Genomic DNA, 22,336 nt, shown 5'->3' with positions numbered 1-22,336 from the left:
CTGTTGAATAACATGTCAGTGTGAGGGTTTTCAGGCATATGCATGTAACTTATAAGTCTTACTGGTCTTGCAAATGGGCCACCATGCCATCTCTCCTAGATCTATGCACAAGACATGAATGTGAAAGAGAAACACAATGAATGTGACTTATATATTAGATTCATGAAGTAAAGATAATCATGAAGTCAGTGAGAAGAGCACAATCAATCAAGGCGAGGTCATCAGGGCCCAAAGCCCTGCAGCAGGTGTCAACAAGGGTCTTAGCACGTCCAGTGACCCCTTCACCTCTTCCCAGCCTAGTCGAGCGAGGTCCCTCAAAGCCTGGCCTGGCTGCTTCAATAACCTGGTGTTCCTTAATGAAATCCTGGGAAGCACAGCCCACAGCTCGCTGATGTCATTAGAATAACAGTCCTTTCTCAAGTAACCACGGGAACCTTGGATGCTACTCAACCACTGGTGATACTCTCAGCTTACCAGAACTGAGATTTAAGACAGTTGTAATAGGGAATGAATAAAAGCCTCAGAGTTTTTCGGAGTCTCTGTGTGTTATAATAAACTGATGTAACTGGTGGCTTGGGGATTTTGTTATTCGATGCTTGTTCACTTGTTAAAACCAAACCAAATCAATTTCCTCCGTCTGTTTGTTCATTTCAGAGAGAGTTGGATGAAGTGGGTGCTAAGTGTACGTTTGAGAGTGTGTGTGTGTGTGTGTGTGTGTGTGTGTGCATATGTGGTGTTGGAGTAGGTTGGAGTGGTGTTGGAGTAGGTTGAAAATCAGGAGAGTCCACCAATGTTGAACTCTCATCCCCCTGCTCCCTCTCTCTCCCTCAGCTTGTCACTGTAACCTGCACGCCCGGCGCTGCCGTTTCAACATGGAGTTATACAAGCTGTCGGGCAGACGCAGCGGGGGGGTCTGCCTCAACTGCCGTCACAACACAGCTGGCCGCCACTGCCACTACTGCAAGGAGGGCTACTACCGCGACATGTCCAAGGCCATTTCCCATCGCAAAGCCTGCAAAGGTAATGCTTGCATATCAATGTTGTTGCATTTCTAATCTACTATGCACAGATCTATCAGCGTTTCTATTATGAATATGGTACACACCCTGTCACTGTCCGCTCTTCTCAGTCAGCTGGTGTACTGACCTGCAAAGGTATAACTGAAGATTAGGGTTGTCTTTTAAAGCTGAGTAAAGAAAAGACAAAAGTATATTCCATATTAAAACCGTCAGGTTTGCTGTTGTGCTCTTGGATTAATGTATATATCATTGGATTGATGTATTATAATGGATTAATTATACATTTTTCAAGCATTTTTAGAGGAAAAGTACCAGGAAAAAGCATATGCTTTAAGTACAGTTACCTTTGCTAGCTAATGTTGCGTGTTTTTGAAATAGCATTTTACATAACCACTATTTTGCATAAGTAACAGCCGACCACCAAATAAGATTCAGAAGATCAAAGCAACGGCACTACGAGAGGAAACAACTTGCGTTACTTGTTTATTGGTCAACAACTGTAAAACGTGGTATAGGCGAGCAGAACTGCTCCTGCTAAGTAAATTAGCTACTCACCCTGTTCTCAGGTTGCTAGCATCTCTGATATATAGGTTACTATTTGTATTACTATTTCTGTCTTACTATTTTATCACCATACTTTTTCACAAATATTCTATTGGTGCACGACATTTCCTCTTGAAACTTCTGTGTCTGTGCTGTAGTTGCACAGTACTTTTAAGTAGTGGGCACACAGAGAATGTGCAGAGGGATTCAAGGCCTCAATATACTTCTGCATCCCTCTCCATCCTCGAAAAAAAATGGGCGGCGGTGGATTCAGAAAAATTTGAACGTACTAGTCGGCCCTACATACTACTCCGACGGCTATCCGTGCTGAAACCTATTCAGCGCCGGACCACTGGGTGGGGTAACGACTGTTTGTCGAGGCTGTAGCAACCCCACTACCTCTTTGTTGGAAGTCATTGATTGTTTTTCCTCCCTCCTCCCATCTGTCACTGACATGACATGTGGGCTCCCTCTGGACATTGGAGACATGTAGCTCAGTCATAATTAGCATGTCTAATGCTATATATTCACTTGAGAAGGCAAATGTATCTCCATCGTGGTGGTAATTTTTTTGTGAAAAACATAGTAGCGATTTATAACAAAACGATATGCTTATCTTACATACAATAGAGAAACTATTATAAAACGATCCAATAAAATGAATACCTTCTTATTTTTTGGGGTATATTTGTCACATTCAGATTTGCAATGATTGCTGGGTAGCCTTTATATCACTACAACGCTATGACAACGCACTCATTGTTGGCCACGAGACGGTTGCCTTTGTCAAAAAGTGGTAACGTGAATGTGTCACTATGAAACAAAGCATGCAAACTTCGAACAAAATTACCCCCAAACACTGAGAAAAGGGCCAGAAAAATAAACCCACGGTAATCATCATACCAATCAACATGCAGTTTTATAGTTACTAGTGCAGTGCCCGTAGGAATTATGCATTCTGTAGTGTTAGCAGACGTCGGTGTAGCTGTTGGGTAGTGTAATAGCAAGACATATTTGCACTCCACATAGGTACAGGTTACACTGAAGTATTATTGTGATGCATGTTTCCTTTTCATTAAGAAATGTTTTAATGTTGTATAGCCTTTTTGGAGATACACCAACAAATAAAGTTTGAGATTATGTATGGATGCAGTTGAATATAGATGTCAAAGTTGCTGTCTAAACTATAAACTAAATGTCATAAAGAAAGAAAGAATTTTAAATGAAGTTATGGTTGAAATAGGATCACTTCTTTATTGTAAGGGTAAGTGTAGGGTAAGAATGGTCATGCAGTTGGACTCAAATGTAGGTTAATTTTAATGAATGTATGTACTGTACTGTATGTATGATCCACGTCTCATATCCACAAAGAAATGCTTTTACACACGGTCCGAAATACAAATATAGTTGACATTATGTGTGTGATTCAAAGGTATACAGAGACCATAAATGGACATGCAGTTGGACTCAAATGTAGGTTCATTTTATTGAATGTATGTATCAGACAGATCGTAATCTAATTATGTCCTTACAATGGGAACACAGTTTAAATACTCTGACTGGAGATGGCGTTACTATCCCCCACCCGAATTCAGTGCAGGACTGGGAGGATAACATGACGACGTGGGCCCAACATAACTTACAGCGAGATTTGCGCATATTTCGTGGACTCCATAGCAACAGACGGGAAAGCAATGGACAATCTGAAAGCCTCCGAGGCTTATCAAAATATTCATATTGTTTATTAGTAAAGCGTATTTTTTACAGTACATTTCTGCACTTATTTGACTTACAACTTGGCAAACTCATTTCATAAGCATGGTTGAAATGTAACTGTGATTACAGCACTTATTCATGGCATATGCAAAACGCATGAATTTTACTCTATACAACTCTCTCTCTGAATTCATAGTTCGCGAGATATTTCTATTTCATCGTTTGCGTTTGGATTACGCGTGGATTACTATTCCCTGTCTGTTATATGACTACAACTCTAGACATTACTTTGAAACTTAATATAAAGAAGCTTATATAAACGAATAGATAAAATCAATCACTGTCTTAAGATTACCTGAGCAAAAGTCTGTATCTGTTCACCAAGAAGAATTTGAATGCGGACCTCCTTATCATATCCAACGCTATTCTGAACTTTGAGTGAAGGCAGGATAGTTTTAATACCGCTAATATTGTTTGTGACGTAATTTGGGACGTCATTTCGGTGCTATGGGAAACGATAACCCATAGTGCCTACGGGAAACGGTAAAATACAAATATCTCGCAAACTATGAATTCAGAAATCTTCAAAATCAAGGATGCACAGGTTCATGACATGCGTAAGCTACATGCGAAATCTCATAACTAACGTAACTACCGTCAGGGAGATACGCCCTAGACAGACTGACACACATAGATTCCTGGATTTATAGATAGATATCAGCCACACAGCAAGAGCATGCATACCTCAACATACAGTTGTGGGACTGCCTTTTCAACCATGAATATGTTGAAAAACACATACAGAGGCGCAGGTGGTATGTACGTTTACTAGATTTTCCGCTTGATCAAGCGTTAGCGTATTCTCAATAACACTCAAAAGTGTGCTGCTAATGCTTAGACCAAAAACCCATTGAAACACATAGTAGCTAGCCTCGCTGCTAACAAGTACAACGTTATCCTGCTGATATGCTCTCACACGCCACCCTCATTGAGGCAAAAGTAATGTTTGCCTCAAATGTCTTTCACATGCCGTTTTATGTAAAGTCAGACATTCTAAATAGGTTCTACACATACATAAAATACATTTCCTATTTAATGGATGCAAAATGCTGCCAGCATTACTCCGTAGCAAATTACGTTAGATGTCAGTTCAAGCTGGTTGGAGAAGGCACTTTCAACACCGAGCCACCAGTCAAGAGACCAACAGTGGTCGGGAGCAATGTACTTTTCGAGGGTATATATAAAATACGGTAGGGCTCGGATGGGCGTTAACACCTGGGTGAAGGTGATGCCAAGGCGTGCCAAGGCGTGCCAAGGCGTGCCAAAGTGTCCCTCTACGACCAAATCGGAGAGAATCGTAGAAGTAAAAAACGGCCACACACTGAGAGCAATGTGGCTCTGTAAATCCTCTGATCTGTTGTATGGGAAGAGAAGCAGATTAGAGACAAAACCCCTCACCTGTCTCCCACCTGTCTTAGTCAGAGCCCTTTGACCCCATTAGGTTTAAAGTATTCAGACATGAGAATTCACACACACACACACACACACACCCTTAGGAACAGACCCCCCCCACACACACACACACACACACACACACAAACCACACACACACACACACACATAATATAAAACCCATCTTGTTGAAGATTCATGACAGAAGCGACACCCTTAGCTTTGCAGGGAACTAATGTAAGCTGCATATTCAAACAATCACACAAGACTATTTGCTAATCCACACACCATACAAACTCAATGGCACATACACACGTATGTACACACATAACAGGCCAGGTGTCTACAAGAACTCATATTTAATTCTGCTACTACAAAGCATGTAAGGACAATATGCAGTAGATAACACAAAGCAATTTCCTTGAGATGCCTTCCCTGAGACAAGCGATATTAACAAGACCCTTGAACCTGACACCTATATCCTCTCTAGCCCTACTCCTTTCTGGGAACACCATAAAGAATGAGATCTCACATGATACCTCTCTGCTGGGGCAGGAGAGGACCAAACTCATTTAGGATGAATAGGCACACACTGAGAGAGGACCTGGGAGAAGACCGCGACCCAGAGGCACAGCATGGGGCGCAGGAGTCCCTTATGGCCACGCTGCTCACATGCTTTATTGGATTTTATTGACTTAACTTGGAGGACTGTAATGAATCGAGCTGCGCCTGGGTGAGTTGGGATCCGGTGAACCCAGAGGAGTTATAAAAGAGGGGGAAGAAGAGAAGAAGAGAGAGAGAGCGGGAGAGAGAGAGAGAGAAAGACTGACAGACAGATGGAGGGTGAGAGAGAATGGTGGGACCACAGACTAGGCTGCTAGACTGCAAGTGTAGGCATCAGCTTTGGTGTCCCACCTTGTCAACACGCTATTACCCTGGCATGCAACAGGCCGGTTAGTACTGAACCATCAAATTAGCCTCCCATTGCTGTACCACACACCTGGACCAGCTTCAGGTAGATTAGCGTTTTGGCACTGGAGTCTGTAATGCACCCCAAGCTCCATTTCAGTAGGAGTAACGGATACGGGTGGAGCAATCCACTCCCTAAAAGTACCGTATTCGAACTTCGGATCTGTATCGGAAAGGTGCCCCATTCTCCTCTGCTCGCCCTGCCCTGAGCCAATCAGGCACAGGAAGCTTAACAGCACGGAGCGTTTCCTCCAGCGCGCCGAGGGGACTAGGATCTACAGTGCTCCCTCCCCTGCAGACGGGCCCAACATCCCCTCACCAAATCACAGCATCAACAGACCTCACCGGCGGCTAATTGGACTAAGCGCCCGCCTGGTGGGTCGCATGGGGCCGTTACATTCGTATAGCTGTCAGGAGCCCGGCCCCAACTGTAACTGATGGCAAACACTGGCCCTGGTTGGCTGTCATCACCCCTACGCTCCTGCCTGCCGGCGGAAGGGAGGGAGGGGAGGGAGAGGTGGGGTGGTGGGGGAGTCTAGTGGAGGTTACAAATGGTTTTTCAGCAATGCTGGTCTTCTTGCCCACTTGCTGTGCTGCCAGCCCAAACATTTACACAGTCTATATTTGGGATGTTGTTTTTGTTCAGTGCAGAGGAGGAGAGGATGTGGGCAGGTTACTCACTTACAGTTCTCTCTGTAATCGCTCACTTTATCGCTTATGTCAGGCATACACACACACACATGCGCACAAACACTCTCTCTCTCTCTCTTTGTCACTTGCTATAAACACTCTCACACTACGTCCATCTGTCTCTCTCCTCTTGCCTGTCCTGCTGGTAATGAGATTAGCACGTCCACCTCAGTGGGAGGTTTGGAGGGTGTGTGCAGGAGAGCAGCATTGAGGGGTTCCAGGGCGGCCTGTTTCAGCTCTCTGCCAGAGAGTGGACTGGCTGATGTGCAGAGCGTTACTCAGGTGACGGTGCTCCCTTCTCTGTGACATCACTCGGGGGACGCCGGTATTTATTGTTGGAGGCAGCCAACCATCTCGCCCCTGCTTGGCCTGGACAGGGGACGCCATGGCCTGCCAGCAAAAAGGCAGAGAGGGAAAGAATAAAAAAAGCAATCTCCTTCAGTGGCTGGTACAACTGTAGGCCACAGAAGAAATAGGAGGAGAGAGAGAGAGAAAATCAGAGAGAGAAAATATGCCCCCTACACACACACACACACACTTTCTCACACACACTCTTAGTCATGCACACACGCACCCGCACAAACAGAATGAGGTTTCATGGCCAGGGCGAATCTGTCTCTAGTGGTGCTGTGGAATGCCTCATGCTTTATTTCCCAGATTAACGACTTCATCCCTCATCAAGCGCCGTGTAAACACCCTGCTCCCCGTCCCCAGCTTGAGCGGTTTGTTTTACCCTCCCGCCCCCTCCAGCTCACACACACACACAACACACTCTCCTCACTAATTCTTTTTTTCTTTCAATTTGCTCACAGAGGGACTCAGAACCACTTGTTCCTCTCTCTGTTCTGTTCTCTTCTCTCTTCTCTCCTCCTCCTCCTCTCTCTCCATCTCCACCTCAGCCTCTCAGCGGCTCTCGCTGGGCTGTCTGCGTGATGAGGGAAAAATGAGTGCCTGCTCGCGGTGGCGCAGCGAGGCCCCTCCGCTGTGGGCTGTGAGGGCGGGAGGCTGCTGCTGAAGTGCCTGAGTGGAGCGGGGGTAGGGTGGGGTGGGGAGGCAGCTGTGGAGGGTGGGGTAGGGGGGTTCAGTGAGGTGGGCGGTTGGAGGCGCAGCCGGAGCGGGAGCCGGAGGCGGATCTGAAGTGGAGGTGCGCACGGCGGCATGCGTCAGGGTGACTGATCTCACACCGCTGCTGCTGCCACTCCAGTCCCACTTCACACGCCTGAGCCAAAGCTGGGGCCCCCGCCATCTGCCCATACACTCATCACAGTCCAGCCAACTCAATTATCCCAGCCCACTAAAAAAAATGTATCTGGATGGTGAGCTGTGGAGCAAAGGCATTAGGATGTGAGCTCACAAGATGCCGAGTAGAAGAAAAGAAAAAACAACCTAGATGGATTATGTACCTTTGAATAAATGGATTTGCTTTATTTGTCTTTGTGGTTTTGGATGGTGACAGAAAATCACCACGGGCCACAACAGCTCAGGCTTCTGCAAAGCAGTAACCATGAACTAGACACAGCCCCAGTGTGTTGACTACCCTGTCCGTACCACACCCTCCCAAACTGCAATTTGGTAGAGTTTACATTTCATTCCATTCATTTCAATGGAACATTCTATCAAGCAGAGGTCGGCCATCAGACTGTTCCATACCTATGCTGTTTATAATCTTTGTTTTGCCTTTGTATTGTGCAACTTAATTCCATTTTATATGAGACCGCTGTGAAATAAATGTGTAACGTGTGGCATTCCTGTTAAGTCGGGACTCTCCCATGTGTACGTTCAGATAAAAGCCGATACATAAAGCTATAAAATGGCTCACCCTTGGAAATTGTTTATGACCCATTCTCTTGGATGGAGAACGAAGGATAAACACCCCTGTTTAAAAAAGAAAAAACCTGTTTTATTCCCTTTCATCAAATTTCAACGAGCGACCTCTAATATTCATGAAGCCCACTCAGTCCCAACTAACGTTTCAACACCATTGCCGCTGCCGCACCACTTCAAGCGCTTCTCAAACGACTCAACAGCCCAGTGAAAAAAAAAAAGAAAGCAAAAGGGAGATGGGAAAAAAAAGAAAAACGAAACCCTGCAGGCCTAATGGGCCGAGCTAGGCCGGGACTTCAAACGGCCATCTTTATGGTTAACGCCTGGCAGAGAGCACACGCAAGGAAGAAATGCTCACATGAAAATGTGCGATCCTCTGGACTAACGGCTTAAACAGACGGCCTTTGAAGCCGTGCCCCGTACTCCCGTTAACGGCGAGTGTTATTCAGCCCTCATTTGCCCAGCCCACACCGCTATTGCCAAGGGCCTCCACGCTCGCTGGAAACTCGATCGGAGTGGCGTGGCACACACATGCTAATACACACACAGAGGACAGGCAAACATGAACACACTGCTCACACAGCACACACATTTTTTACACCCTCTACAGAAACATGCATACATACATACTGTACATGCAAGCATAAATGTGAATACGCAGGTGCATGTTTAAGCAGGTCACATACACACACACACACACACACACATTTGCGGACATCCGAATATGCATGGGTTGAAGCATACACCCGTTCATGGTTTGGCCTTGTGCACATGTTTGAGCTCAAGTAGTTCTCAGGCACACACATGCACACTCCCATACGGACACATGCATCCAAGGAGAGAGAGAGGAAAGTTCAAAAGTCCGCATCACATTTGCGGTCTCTCCGCTGGCCGGCTGTGATTGCTGCTCAGGCGTGTGGCGTTGGCCTTTATTGAGTGCTGGGAGGAATTTTCATTAAGTTGGAGGTCGTTCGTTGGGCTCATCTCATTTAAACATCTGGAGCCTACCTCTCTAACATGGGAGAGGCCGGTCCCCAATCACAAGAGCAAGCTTCCCAGACTGACCTTCATGTCAGCGAGACACCAGCGCTTAAAAAGCCAGTAAAACTAAGGCACAAAGTTATTAGATTTTCTTTCTTTTCTTTTTTCCGGCTCTCTGTGGAAACCCTCATTCTGTGCCTGTTGACATTAATGCATCAGAGTTTTACATTGTGTATGTTTATATGTCTGTCTGTCTGTCTGTGTATTTATGTAGGCCTGTGTTATCTATTTAAATCCCTCTGTCTCTGTCTTCCCTCTTGTCTTGTCTCCTGGTGACAGCCTGTGATTGCCACCCGGTGGGAGCAGCGGGCAAGACGTGTAACCAGACCACGGGCCAGTGCCCCTGCAAGGACGGCGTGACGGGGCTCACCTGCAACCGCTGTGCCAAGGGCTACCAGCAGAGCCGCTCCCCCATCGCACCCTGCATCAGTAAGACCACTCTCAGCCCCACGCTCTTTTTCTCTCTGGAACTTTCCGTGGCTGTCTTTCCATTTCGTTTACCTGCCATTGCCACTGATATGTTCCATTTTCTCGATGTGGAATTTCTTACCATCCTTCTGTATGAAAGTTTCTTGTGACTCTCTCTCCCTCTCCCCCACCTTTCCCACCATCTCGGCCTTGTGGCCTTGTGTGCTTGTACGCCCCTATTTGCAACCACCATGACCTCAGATCGCAACTTTTGATCCCCCCCACCCTCCACACACACACACTTTCCTTTTCTGAGACCTTGTCATTAACTCAGCCGTATCATCCAGCCTTTTCACTGCACATGGGTCCAGCTTTTTGTTATGCATGTATTTATGGCCTGGGTCCTTTTCATTTCCGCTCGTCTCTCCTCTGTTGCGTTATTGCTCTGGATGGACGTCTTGCTGTTTGACCTGAGCTAAAGCAAACAGAGTGCGAGACGCGCTAACGCAGACATGCCCCAGTTTGCCCTCGGACGCGTTGTGACTGCCGTTGCCATCGCCCCATAAATCTGTCCCGCAGGCAACTGTGGCAAGGCGGCCGGCATGTTTACTGGCCCTATCAGCCAGCTCACAGGTTCTTGCCTCTCGGACGATAAATGTCAGGACCACACAAAAGGAAAGAGTGGGATGGACGAGGAGAGGTTAGTACCCGCCTGTCCCGCTGGCAAACACAGATAAGGTAGAGGCAGCGGCACAACGAACTCCCCTGTTTTACACGAGCACTGCTATTTTACACGGCCGATCACAGATGATGGCGTCAATAAAGATGAATTTGGACATCAGTCAAAGCTGTGGCGGATATGGCATTGTTCTGATATGTTTGGCCCAGGTCCAGCCAGGCGAAATTAAACCTATGAACCCGTCTGGAATTGGATTTCCTTAATTTTGCTGGGAAAGTTACAAATGTTCTGTAAAAACTGGAGGGGGAGAAGAGGTCCCGCAGATTGAGTGGAAAAATATTTGGTTTCACGTAGACCTGTGAGATAATATGTTCTTTTTTTTAATAGCTTGATATTACATTTTTGTGCTATCGAGCCTCTTGCCAGCAGCCACTTTAACAAGGCCCTGGCCCCCGGTGGTGTCTTACCTTACTGCGCCGAGGGCTTTTCAGAGGCCTGGAGGAATGCTTTGTGAACCGTAGGCAAGTTATTTCTCGTATCCTAATCAGAGATCAATATCAGAACTGACGATGAATCACGTAGGAGGAACCCACTTAAATCCAAACTTGAGGGGGAAGGGAGGGGACATGTATTCTGGAAGGCTCTGGGGACTGGTGTGTAGTTTATGAATGGTGCTGTGTCTGTACTCTGTGTGTGATCGGCTGTTTTCTTGTGCTTTTACCCCCCCCCCCTCCCTCCCCATGACAGAGATCCCTGTGGCATCCCCCACCACCTCCTACAGCAGCTCAGAAGAACCCACAGGTGAGCGTCTGCCATGGCAACACTGAGAAAGGCATTCCGCCAGCCGGAAGAACTCTTTTACAATAAGCTGTGTGTGCATCAGTGTGTCGCTGTATGGCATTTTTTCCAATGACAATCAATTAAAACTGTTTATCAGACTGATTGATTACATTGATTGATTGTATTGAACTGCGTGATATTCAAGTTTCACAAACGAATGTAAAAAAAGAGAAGACATTTATATTGTTTTGTTCTTATACTTACTTAGTTTACATTGTTGTATCACCTCCCAAGTAAAGATACTTAATTGTCAGGGAGGCCCAACTTTTATAATAATCAAATCAAATGGCTCACTAGGATGTGTTTGTCTCTGAGCACCAGGGTCTTGCAGTGCTGTGCAGTGTTGTAGGTTCTGACGCCCCCCTCGCTCTTATTTACCGTGTCCATTATCTCACCGCCTCGCGCCCAGAGCGGGTGGCCCGGGCTGGGGCAAGTCTCACTGACACTCAGCCTCCTCAGGCCTCTCAGCAGCTCTCTCCCACCGCCTCAGCCAGCTAAAGAAAAGGGGGGCACAGACGCGGACACTGCTTGGCAGGCTCTCTTTCCCTGTCTAGTCTAAGCGCTTCGAGAGGGGGGTCCTTCATAATGAGGAGCTGAGAGAGGGCCGAGAGGGAGGTAGCTGGAGAGGTTTGTTTCTTACGGGGAAAGACAGAGGGAAGTTTTCATGGCATCCCTGAGCCGGGTGTACTTGACAGACTTTTAGTTGATGCTTACTTTCTTACTTGCTTACTATTAGCATGGAAAAATTGAACACATTGAAACAAATAGCAATTAAGCATAAAAGGTGTACCCTCATATGTAATCCGCCTAATCATTTTAGGTTGATTTTTCAGTAAGAGCGTCTATGTGCACCTTTTTACAGTTAAGGAGGTACAGAGGTAAAAGGGGATACAATCTTTTTCTTCCTGATGTGAGTCCTGGAGCTCCACAAAGGGTGCATTAGTCAGAGAAGCAATAGCAGCCTAATGACTGGTTTGGAGGGTGCTGCTGTGCTCAGCCGCAGGGCTTCACACTGCCAGACGTCATCAAAGCGAGGCAAGGCGAGGCTGGAGGCCCCCAGGGGCCAAAGAATGGAAAACAGGGGTTTCCCACCCCCACCCCTCCCAGCCCCTCTAAGACCCTAGTCCATTTCCTTTGCGTGGAGATGAGGCATGGTTGATATGGACTGATCAAATTAATTTACTTATGTGGGTGTCCATCACCCCTCGCTCTCACACACACACGAAACCCCCATAGTCCCCCATAGTCACCATTTACACTATTGAGGCGTTTCGGCAGAAAATATTTTCTCCTCAGACACAAAGGCTCCAATCCCACCATCGCTGCTACCGCAAACTTTTCTGGGGGGGGCAGAGGCGTTTTTTCCCCCTCTCTGCCGTTGCCCAGGCAACCTTATTCACACGGAACAGAAAGGGACATAAAGGGGAAGGAACGGACAGAAGGGCCCAGGGAAAATAATGAAGTTTGTCCATATTCAGGCTAGGCTGAAAGGTCCCCACTCTCTCCTAACCACTCTCTCTCTCTCTCTCTCTCTCTCTCTCTCTCTCTCACACACACACACACACACACACACGCACACAGAGAGAGACACAGATCCCCCCACCCTTCCTTCCCAACCCACATATACACACATACATATTTATACTTCATAAATATTTTTCTCACACACAGAGATATCTTGAGACCACTGCACAGGATTCAGGTAACCACGCTAGGAGACTCGCAGCTTCCAGTTTCAGTCTAAACAAACAATGAGAGAATGTTCTCGACTTTTCTCGCTGGCCCGGTGTGTCCACCTCAATCCTTCAATATCCTCAAGGTGCTATAGCGCAAAAGCGAGGTCAGGGACACACCACCTCTGGAGCGCCTTGGCAGGTTTGTCTGAATGATGGTCACCTCAGTGCACTGAAGTGATTAATCATTCAGCTAGAGGCAGCTCTGGCCAGGACCTCCAAGACCACCGGGCCAGTAGTCATCTTCCTGGAGAAGCGGCCTGGACCCATCAGTGAGGTCACTCATTGATATGCATCCTGGGACACCGGCTCCCCTTGGAGTCACTCACTGAGCTCCAGCAACCTCCTACAATTCAAGACAAATAAACTCCTAACAACCTGTTAGTGCTTTGACTGACCACAGCAGAGACTCACAGCCAGGGCTGTGGGGAGGTAGTGAAGAGTGTGGGGGGGGGCCTTGGTTTGGGTGGGGTTGAGGTGGGGTTCTCTATGTGAATTGATCTTTTAAGAATGTTCTGCTCCTGTTTTAGGGTTTGTGGGATGCCTTGAACTTTCCTTGACGTGTAGAGGATAAAATATAGCCATGCACACATAAACACGCATGAAAAAACTGTATATCTATGCGGTACCTTAACAGTACCTCGAGGCCAGACTATACTGTTAAAAGTGTGTTCAGAACCCGCAGCATATTACTGAGGACCATGCGGCAGAGTTTAACCCATAAATATCCTGCAGTCAGATTTCTCAGCTCTCTCGACTCAGACATCTGAGGAGAGAGTTATAGCTCTTGAATTTGTATCTCCGCCTCCCCCCATTTTCCCCTTTCTTTCCCTTTGTGTTTACCTATTTCTCTCTCTTTCTCTTTTTATCTATCCCTCTACTCTCTCTGTCTCTTTCTACAGACTGCGACACCCACTGCAAGGCATCCAAGGGAAAGATGAAGATCAACATGAAGAAGTACTGCAAGAAACACTACGGTGAGTGAGCAAGTGAGCGCTCCCCTCCCCTGCTGTCCTCTGTGTCTCTCTGACCACCCGCCAGGACCAGACCAGCGGGTCAGACATCTTTATTTTATCTGCCTCGGAATCGCACCTCTATTTCCAAAGACATTGTGGTGACGGCTCACTCACGCTGTTAGGATTATAGCCGCCATATCAAAGCCCACAGCCACAGCGGGGTCCTTCCTGACTGAGCTGCCTTCAGACATTACAACACCATGTGGATACCGCTCACAGGTGGTTTTCATTGTAAAAAAGGAGAGTGTAGCCGGATTGAGGAGATTTGTAGGCTCAAAGGCAACTTCAAGAGCAGATAAAGAAAGGATGTTGGAGGGATTTGAAGAGTTAAGAGTTGCTCGAGCTATTTTTCTTCTCGTCTTCCACACATAGTTGAGGCAATGCTGGTGATGATTTCTCGCTCAAAGGTCTACCTCTGACAGACCTTAAAATGTTCCCTCACCTTTTGTTTTATGGTGGGATACTGTTATTTAAGATTCATGAAGGCCTCATGCAGGGCACATAAGAGGGTCTTCTGGAAAGAGTTGGGGAGATAGAGCTAGCCGCATACTTCAGCGTACCTTCATTGAGGTGGGGGGTTGGTGTAGGGTGGACAGGCAGATGTTTTATAGCCAACTTCATGGTCGAACACCTTGTTCTCATTCTTGCCTGCTCGTCTCTGCTATGGGGAATGTAGCGTAGCAATTCCCAGACGTTTCTCAGGCTCCCGACTTTTTTCAGCTTCTTCAACAAAGCTCCATAGTCACCAGCTAAGGCCAAACCAAGCAGCTAAAAATCTCCACCACTCAGAGTTGAGCAGAGGAGCGCTGAGAGCTGAGAGCTGAGCGCTGAAAACCAGCTTACAGTCAGGCTCAGCTGGATCCTGCTAGCTCCACGGTGGGGGTACTTTGGGCTGTAGCTTAGAGGTCAGGTTGGCACTACTTGGTGAACAGCCAGGTTTCTGATCTTAGCCAGCTTTCCGCACTCCTAGCGCCTCCCCTGGTGCCCACCCCACTCTCTTCACACCCCCCGCTGCTCTTATTTGCGGGCCCACTCAATTACAGCTAACGGGTCATTTCCTCTCTCCCACCACGCTCCGTCAATGCACCTCACGGCACAGACCAGCAAATCCTCCCCCCCCCCCCCCCCCCCCCGACCCCACCACACAGCAACCTTTCAGTGCCAGCCCCTCACCACCCTAGGCTACCCAGCTCTTTGGAGAAACAGAAGGAGAAACAGACAAGAAAGAGAAAACGGGAAAGGGAGAGATAGGGAGTTAGAGGGAGAAAGAGCAAGTCGAAATGATTTTAAGGAAAACAATAATGAGAGAAAGGAGAGAGAAAGAAAGAGAAAATAAAGATACTGAACAAGAGAGAGAGAGACAGACAGACAGCGAAAGAAAGAGTTAGGGACAGGGAACAATACTGAGGGAGAGAGAGAGAGAGAGAGAGAGAGAGAGAGAGAGAGAGAGAGAGAGAAAGAAATGAGAGGGAGAAACGTGGATGCCACTACGGACTGGCCCTTGCGATCTATTTCCCAGGGTTCAGAGCATGTACAGAGATAGAGGTAGGGTTTCTGTGCTCTGTGCCCTGTTGTAAGCTGCCATACCCCCGCATACAGTTTCTCTCAGCGGATTCCAGAGTCCTCATTAATCATCGCATTATTGCAGTGGGGATATCCTATCAGCGGATTTGTTTCTCTTAAACCACAGGACAAATCACTACTCCCACGCATTCAAGTGAGGTTCCCCACCGCACAACCACATGGGTATGGTATGTGTGCGTGTGCGCGCCTGAATGTGTGTGAGGATTCGTGAGCATGTGTGTCAGTCTGTGTTTGGTTGAGATGTATGATGTGCATGTGTGTGTGTGTGTGCACTTTGCGTGTGTGAGGCTCTATGAGAGAGCTGAGCCCACAGCACAGGTCTGCATCAATGCCATCCTCTAAGCTCAAGTATTATTTTTCATGTCAGGAAACTCCACTTTCCCAGAGAAAAGACAGCAGAACATATGAAAGTCATCTGACCTAAACCACAATGTAATTTTGCCTTCGATGTTCATCATAGGATATGTCCACCACATCCAAATGTATTCCTTGTTGTTCTGACTACCTGTTATTTTGTTCAACAGTTCTAAAAATGGCCAGAGCACCTGCCTCTCAGGTCACCTATAAACCTGCGTTGCTCAGCATTAGAGACCTGCGATTTGCTTTGAAGGATGTAGACATTGGCTCCTACCACCGTACTGGGAAGGAACATACAATAGTTTTACTTCTGTACTGGAAAGTCTGATGCTCAGAAGCCTCTGAGTCTTTCGCAATTGGGAGATAATGCAGCGGGCAGTGAGAGACAGAGAAGAAGCAAACAACACTCAGCAAACAGCCCACCCTGTCACACACACACACACACACACACACACACACACACACACACACACACACACACACACACACACACACACACACACACACACACACACACACACACACACACAAACACAGGCTATGAAGTCCCATCAATCAACCAGCAAAGGGGCACAAGTCAGAGGTACTTTTAAGAGCCTCCAAGTAAATAAAAAAGAAGTCCCAGAGCCCTCTGTTTCCCTCGTTTGCCGCCGAGTAATAAAAAAGCAAGAGATTAATGTAACCCGTCTGCGGTAACCCAGCTGTCATCGTCATTCACATTGTGTATAATTCTCAACTGTGGGCCAGAAAGTTGTTTTTGTTTTTCACTGTTTTGAAACACCAGACTAATTTCTTCCTGCAGATGATCAGTAAATGCACCTCTTTTTCTAAATGGATAAACAGTGGGTGCGTTGATGTGTCCCTTGGCGGCATAGCGTTGGTGCCTTCCTCCCTCTCTCTATCTCTCCCTCTCTCTCCGACAGAGACAACTGAAGCCCAAAAGCGAGCTGTCATCTGGTGTGCGACACTTGTCTTTGTGATGATGCCTTTAAACCTGTCCGTTGCACTCTCTGATTGTGTTAGATGTGTGTGTGTGTGTGTTCAGGGGTGGGGGCTTATGGGGGTCACTCGAGAGGCCCTGCACTACAAACATAGGGGTGGGCTCCTGATGCAACTCTATACAGGGGAGCATCAGGTGCTAAACTGGGGGTCTAACATTAAAGGGGACAGCTGTGCCACGCTGGGAGAGCACAAATATGCCCTAACATTCGTTTGCATTGTTCTCTGTAGCTAAGACGACAGTGAGCACAATGGAGCAAAATGTAGCTCAATGAGTCAAACAGGGGTAATGGGTGACTTGATGTGTGTGTTTGAATGTGTATGTGTATGTGTGTGGGTTGTGTGTGTGTGTGTGTATGTTTGAATAAGCATTTGTGTTTGTGTGCCCAATGTGTTTGTGTTTTTCTGTATGTGTTTCCATGTATGTGGAAGTGTGTGCAGTATGCCTTCCTGTGTCTTTGCATGTGGACTCTGTTAGTGTGTGTGTGTGTGTGTGAGTGTGTGTGTGTGTGTGTGTGTGTGTGTGAGTGTGTGTGTGTGTGTGTGTGTCTATGTGTGTGTGATAAACTCAGCAGGGAAAGCACAGGGGGCCTCAGTGCTGTAATTAGGCGCACTAATTTGATTAGGTGCTGCTTGTTCGGCGGCATGCGAGTCAACCCCTCACGCATCGCCAGAAAGAGACGACCCAGCGGGAGACTTGGCAGCCCTCCGTGCTATCCCCCTTCTCTTTCCCTCCCTCTCTTTTACACTCTGTCTGTGTGTGTCTCTCTCTCCCTCTCTCTCTCTCCCTCTCTCTCTGTATCTGTCCCACATGCTGCATGTCTGTGTGATCTTGCGGATGTACTTTATTGTTTGCCCTCCCTAGTGAAGAAGAAAGGGAATTGCTTTCATGGAGGGCAGGGGGGCAGTGGGGCGTACTCTGGGCCACGGCCCTCCCTCTGTTAGGACGAGGGCCCAAGCCTTCAGGCAACAGATCTTGCAGCCATGCTACTGACACTGAGAGCTGCTGTCCTGCCCTCTGCTCCTCGAGACAGCACACCGAGTTTGAACCAAAGCATCGCCTGTGCTGCTGTTACTCATACCTCAAACCACTCTCGGCTGAGAGGTGCAACTGTGACAGTTTGCACACATAACCTTCAGCAGAGTGGCATAGAGGTGGGAGAGGGAGAGAGAGAGAGAGAGAGAGAGAGAGAGAGAGAGAGAGAGAGAGAGATAGAGAGAGAGAGAGCCGAGAGAGAGAGAGGCGAGAGAGCATTTCTCATGCCGCTTCTTTTGGAAGGGGAGAGGATGCTGGGAGTAGGCCCCCGGGTGCTGCTCATGAGGTCGAAAACACGTCAAGATTCCTCTGGAAGGCTCTCTGCGGCTGGGAAGATAAATAGCGTGACACCCCACCCCCACTCTCCCTTTCTCTCCTCACAACCACCCGCCTCCCCCTCCCCAATCCCATCTCCCCACATACACACATCCTCTTTATTCCTCTGGTCGAACAAGTCGGCTCCAGCCCAGGGACTCTTTGTGAGTGAATGGCATGGGCTGTGAGACTGTGTGCTCGATTCAGCCCCAACAGTCCCTTTTTTCCACTTTACACCCCCCCCCCCCCCCCCCCACACTCCAAACCCCCCCTCTCATTCTCAAATTGTGTGCAATTTGCTCACTCTGCTGTTCAATCAGAACATTCCAAGCTTCTTTTGTTGGAGCAGGAAAATAATGCCCCATCTCCAAAAAAGGAAAGTTGTCATTCAGCGGGGGTGAGGAAGAGAGAGAGAAGGAGCTGGAAAAAGTGAGAAGAGACAGAGAGAGAGAGAGACAGAGAGGGAGAGAGACTTTTAGATCCTTTCCTCCATCATGATATACCTGCAGAGACTGGCTTTTAAAAGAGAGAATCCAGTCATCCAAGGGTCTAGTCAGTGATGTCCTATGTGTATGCATCTGGAAGCACACACAAGTGTCCTTCAAAAATGTCCATAGCCCCAAAATCCAAGGACATCCAGGCTGCATTCCCTGCGCCTGAGGTAGGTTCTGGCCCCAGCTTTATAAACCTACCCCCAGAATGCATTGCCATGTTGAAATCCCAGCAACCCAGGGTTTTCTCTACAACTACAAAGGAATCTCACCTGATTACGATGCACTGGGTGAAAAAACAAGGTGACGCCCGAGGGAAGGTAGCGCACATGTTTGAAAAGAATATTTTTTGTATCTACATTAAATAGAATTCCCGGAAGCATTATGCAGCAATGCTCCCTCACACACTTAATATTCCGTTTCACCTTGTTTACCTTTGCGCATTCACCACCCGTACCCTGCCTTTGGCTTGTGGATATTTAAGCATGGCTGCTCTTTCACATCCCAAGTGCAGGAGTAGTATCATGTGTCATACCCCCTCCCTTCTCTTTAAAAAGGTGTCGGTGGAGGGCAGGAAAGCGTTTCTAAGGATACGTCCACTGTAGTCAAACATTATAGCGAGTCCCACTTGGCTGGGAGGGGCACATTTAAATGCTCTCTGCGGGCCCTCATTGTCTTTGCACCGGGAGCACTATGGCAACTGTTGCCGCAATACCAAGCATGCTGGGTAGAATAATGAGCCGGGGTCAGAGGTTAGTGATGGAGGAGGAACGGAGAGGGAGAGGCGGAGGGAGAAGCCTGTTCTCAGGGACTGGACTGCCTCTGGTGGGTAGCCTAGTCGCTGGATAGGAGTGTGCAGAACATAGAGACACAGTGCAAAATGAGCCCATCTGTGGGCTAGCCATGCTAAAAGTTCAAAGACTGAATATATTTTCTTTTTTGAAGGATTTGAGGTCTTTTGGCAAAATGTTTGTTAAAATGTGGAATCGGACATTTTAGAGCCAAGAGCACAGTTTATGTTTATACTGGTTACTGCCAACGTCAATTTGGATGAAATGCTTCGTTGTTAGCCAACAGCTTTCAAAATGACACGCATGGAAGAAAGACTGGGAGCAATTCTTTATTTATCGTGTCGAAAAATTATTTTGTTCCTTTCAAACAACATTAGGTTAAAATAAGGCCATTCAGGACATATTGACACCTGAGCTTTATTGTGTCCAAGTATCATGTTTTGTCTGTCTCTTTTATCCCATAGCGCTCCAGGTCCACGTGCTGAAGGGTGACAAGGCCGGCGAATGGTGGAAGTTCACTATCAATGTGATCTCCGTCTACAAGCAGGGCGGACAGCGCATCCGGCGCGGCGACCAGCTGCTTTGGGTGCGTGCCAAGGACGTGGCCTGCCGCTGCCCCAAGATTAAGCCTGGCCGCAAGTACTTGCTGCTGGGCTCTGACGAGGACGACTCGCGTGGCCAGAGTGGCGTGGTGGCCGACAAGGGCAGCCTGCTCATCCCCTGGAAGGACCTGTGGGCGCGACGCCTCCGCAAGTTCCAGCAGCGAGACAAGAGGGGCAAGTGCTAGGCCCTTGTCTGTCGGATGGGTGAGGTGGCAAGAAAGAAGGAGAAAAAAGTATGAAGAGAAATAGAGGAAGAGGGATAGATATGATTAAGTGATAATGTTGCCGTGGCTAAAAAGAACTGGAGTGCTGCTACCCTGGGTAGAGGCATACTGACAATATTATAAGCGAATGTTTTTTCCCCTCCATTTCCTCATTTTTAGGATTGTTTGTGAAGGAGCCCAGTGTTGCAGTCTCTGTTTTTTCTTCAAGGGTTATGTTTCTTCATTGTGGATTTGCAGAGTTTGCACCTAACCTGGCATATAAAATACTATGTACAAGTCCTCTGTGTTTCATTCACAATAGGTGTTATTGATTGTACCAGTCTGTTATCTTTTTTAAGACGACATTATACAAAAACAACCTACTGTATCTCATTTCAGAGTCAAAGGTGGCTCTTGTTGTGTGTATTTTGTGATTCTGCGTAGAGTTAAGGTGACTGAGACGAGCTGGGGATTGAAGTAGCCTTGGACGGCTGTTTGCATTGGCCGAGTCCCAGTGAAACAGTGTAAACCACTTGCCGCCAGAAGTGTTAACACTCTAAACCGATCATTAAACCGTGGTTTTGCTGTGGTTTCAGCTCACATTGGTAAAACTGTGGGGGGTGGGATGCGTGTGGAAGTACAGTCCATCACATTTCTTTTGTGCCTTAATGTTCAACTTGCGAATACCTCACCAGTAACACTCATGTTTTTTGTTCATTTTCTTACACTACCAGGTCCTACACAGGAAAATTACCCATCTGTGTTTTTTGACTGAAATTCTTTGCGGCCTCATTTTCTATGGCCATTTTATGATCAATGAACTGCGTGTCTGAACAAGGCGCCATTCCATTTCAAAGGGAAGATAAAGGAGACGGGGTTCATGTTCAATCATTTTTCTAATCATATCGTATAGATGTGGGGAGCAGCTAACAGATTCCACAGGGGTCACCGTCCAGTCTTTACCTGTTATTGTGTGGTTAACACTCTGTGGGCTTTCTTGTGTGACTGTTTGCTAACACAGACATGGATCAAAACCTCAATTCTCTGTTGAGGAGAAAATGCCTTTTGCTTAACAATAAATATAAATCTATAAATCATAAATTTAACATGCAGGCAGCAAAATCAGACCTAACGCAGCTGATATTAGCAGTCATCACAGTGATCCAAAAAGTATTCAAACTCAAAACTGTAATGTCTTGTATACACACAAACGGTGTAATTTTCTGTGTATTGTTTTACTTGAAATTAAACTCCAAATTGATTGTACATCATCTTAACATGGTAATCCTAAAAAATGCATGGTTAAAAAAAAACAAATCCAGTCCTGTCTTATAAAACTAGTTTTTATATCAATTGAGTGTACTATAATCTCATTAAGGCATATGGCTGTGGTTGGTAAAAAGAATTGTCTTGAATTTGTGGTAATTCAGTGAAACCCTCAAATTTTGCTTAATTAATTTACCCTCATGGAAAAACATCTATGAAGTATAAATGTCTATTTTTTAAAAAGTGACTTGGTACTTTACTTTTTTTTTTTTTTAATGAGGATACTGCTCTGTTCATTTTGTTTATTGTATAGATGTATAGTTATTTTTTTGTAAGGCATTAACTAGATTGTATACACATGCTATTAACCAGAGGTTTGAGAACCATAGATTTAATAAGGGGGCATAAAGAACATTAACTTTTATCCTTGTTTACATTCATTGACAGGAATGTTTTAGAAAAAGATCAAAAATAATCTATGAATTTTGTTTCAGACAGGCACATACACACCTAGCCACACACACAAATACACACACACACACACACACACACACACACACACACACACACACACACACACACACACACACACACACACACACACACACACACACACACACACACACACACACACACACACACACACACACACACACACACACACACACACACACCAAATGCTTTCTAAATGTTATTTACAATGTTGTATCAAACTGGTAATGAATACCTTCCTTCTCACTCATTTACTGAACTGAATTACAG

At 46.6% G+C, this 22,336-nt stretch overlaps 1 protein-coding gene across 1 annotated transcript in view; it reads left to right on the top strand.

The window, feature by feature from the left end:
* ntn1b (netrin 1b) overlaps positions 1–21,766 on the top strand; it is a 43,342-nt gene extending 21,576 nt beyond the window's left edge. The window contains exons 3-7 of the mRNA XM_080855819.1: positions 832–1,020; positions 9,534–9,683; positions 11,089–11,142; positions 13,817–13,891; positions 19,968–21,766. Coding sequence (XP_080711945.1) covers positions 832–1,020; positions 9,534–9,683; positions 11,089–11,142; positions 13,817–13,891; positions 19,968–20,290 — 791 coding nt within the window. The 3' untranslated portion in view covers positions 20,291–21,766. The remainder of the gene's footprint in view (positions 1–831; positions 1,021–9,533; positions 9,684–11,088; positions 11,143–13,816; positions 13,892–19,967) is intronic.
* The last annotated feature ends 570 nt before the right edge of the window (positions 21,767–22,336 follow it).

The sequence above is a fragment of the Sprattus sprattus genome (genome assembly GCF_963457725.1).
Source record: "Sprattus sprattus genome assembly, chromosome: 18".
In the NCBI taxonomy this organism is placed as follows: Eukaryota; Metazoa; Chordata; class Actinopteri; order Clupeiformes; family Clupeidae; genus Sprattus; species Sprattus sprattus.
This window is presented reverse-complemented; position numbering and strand designations above follow the sequence as displayed.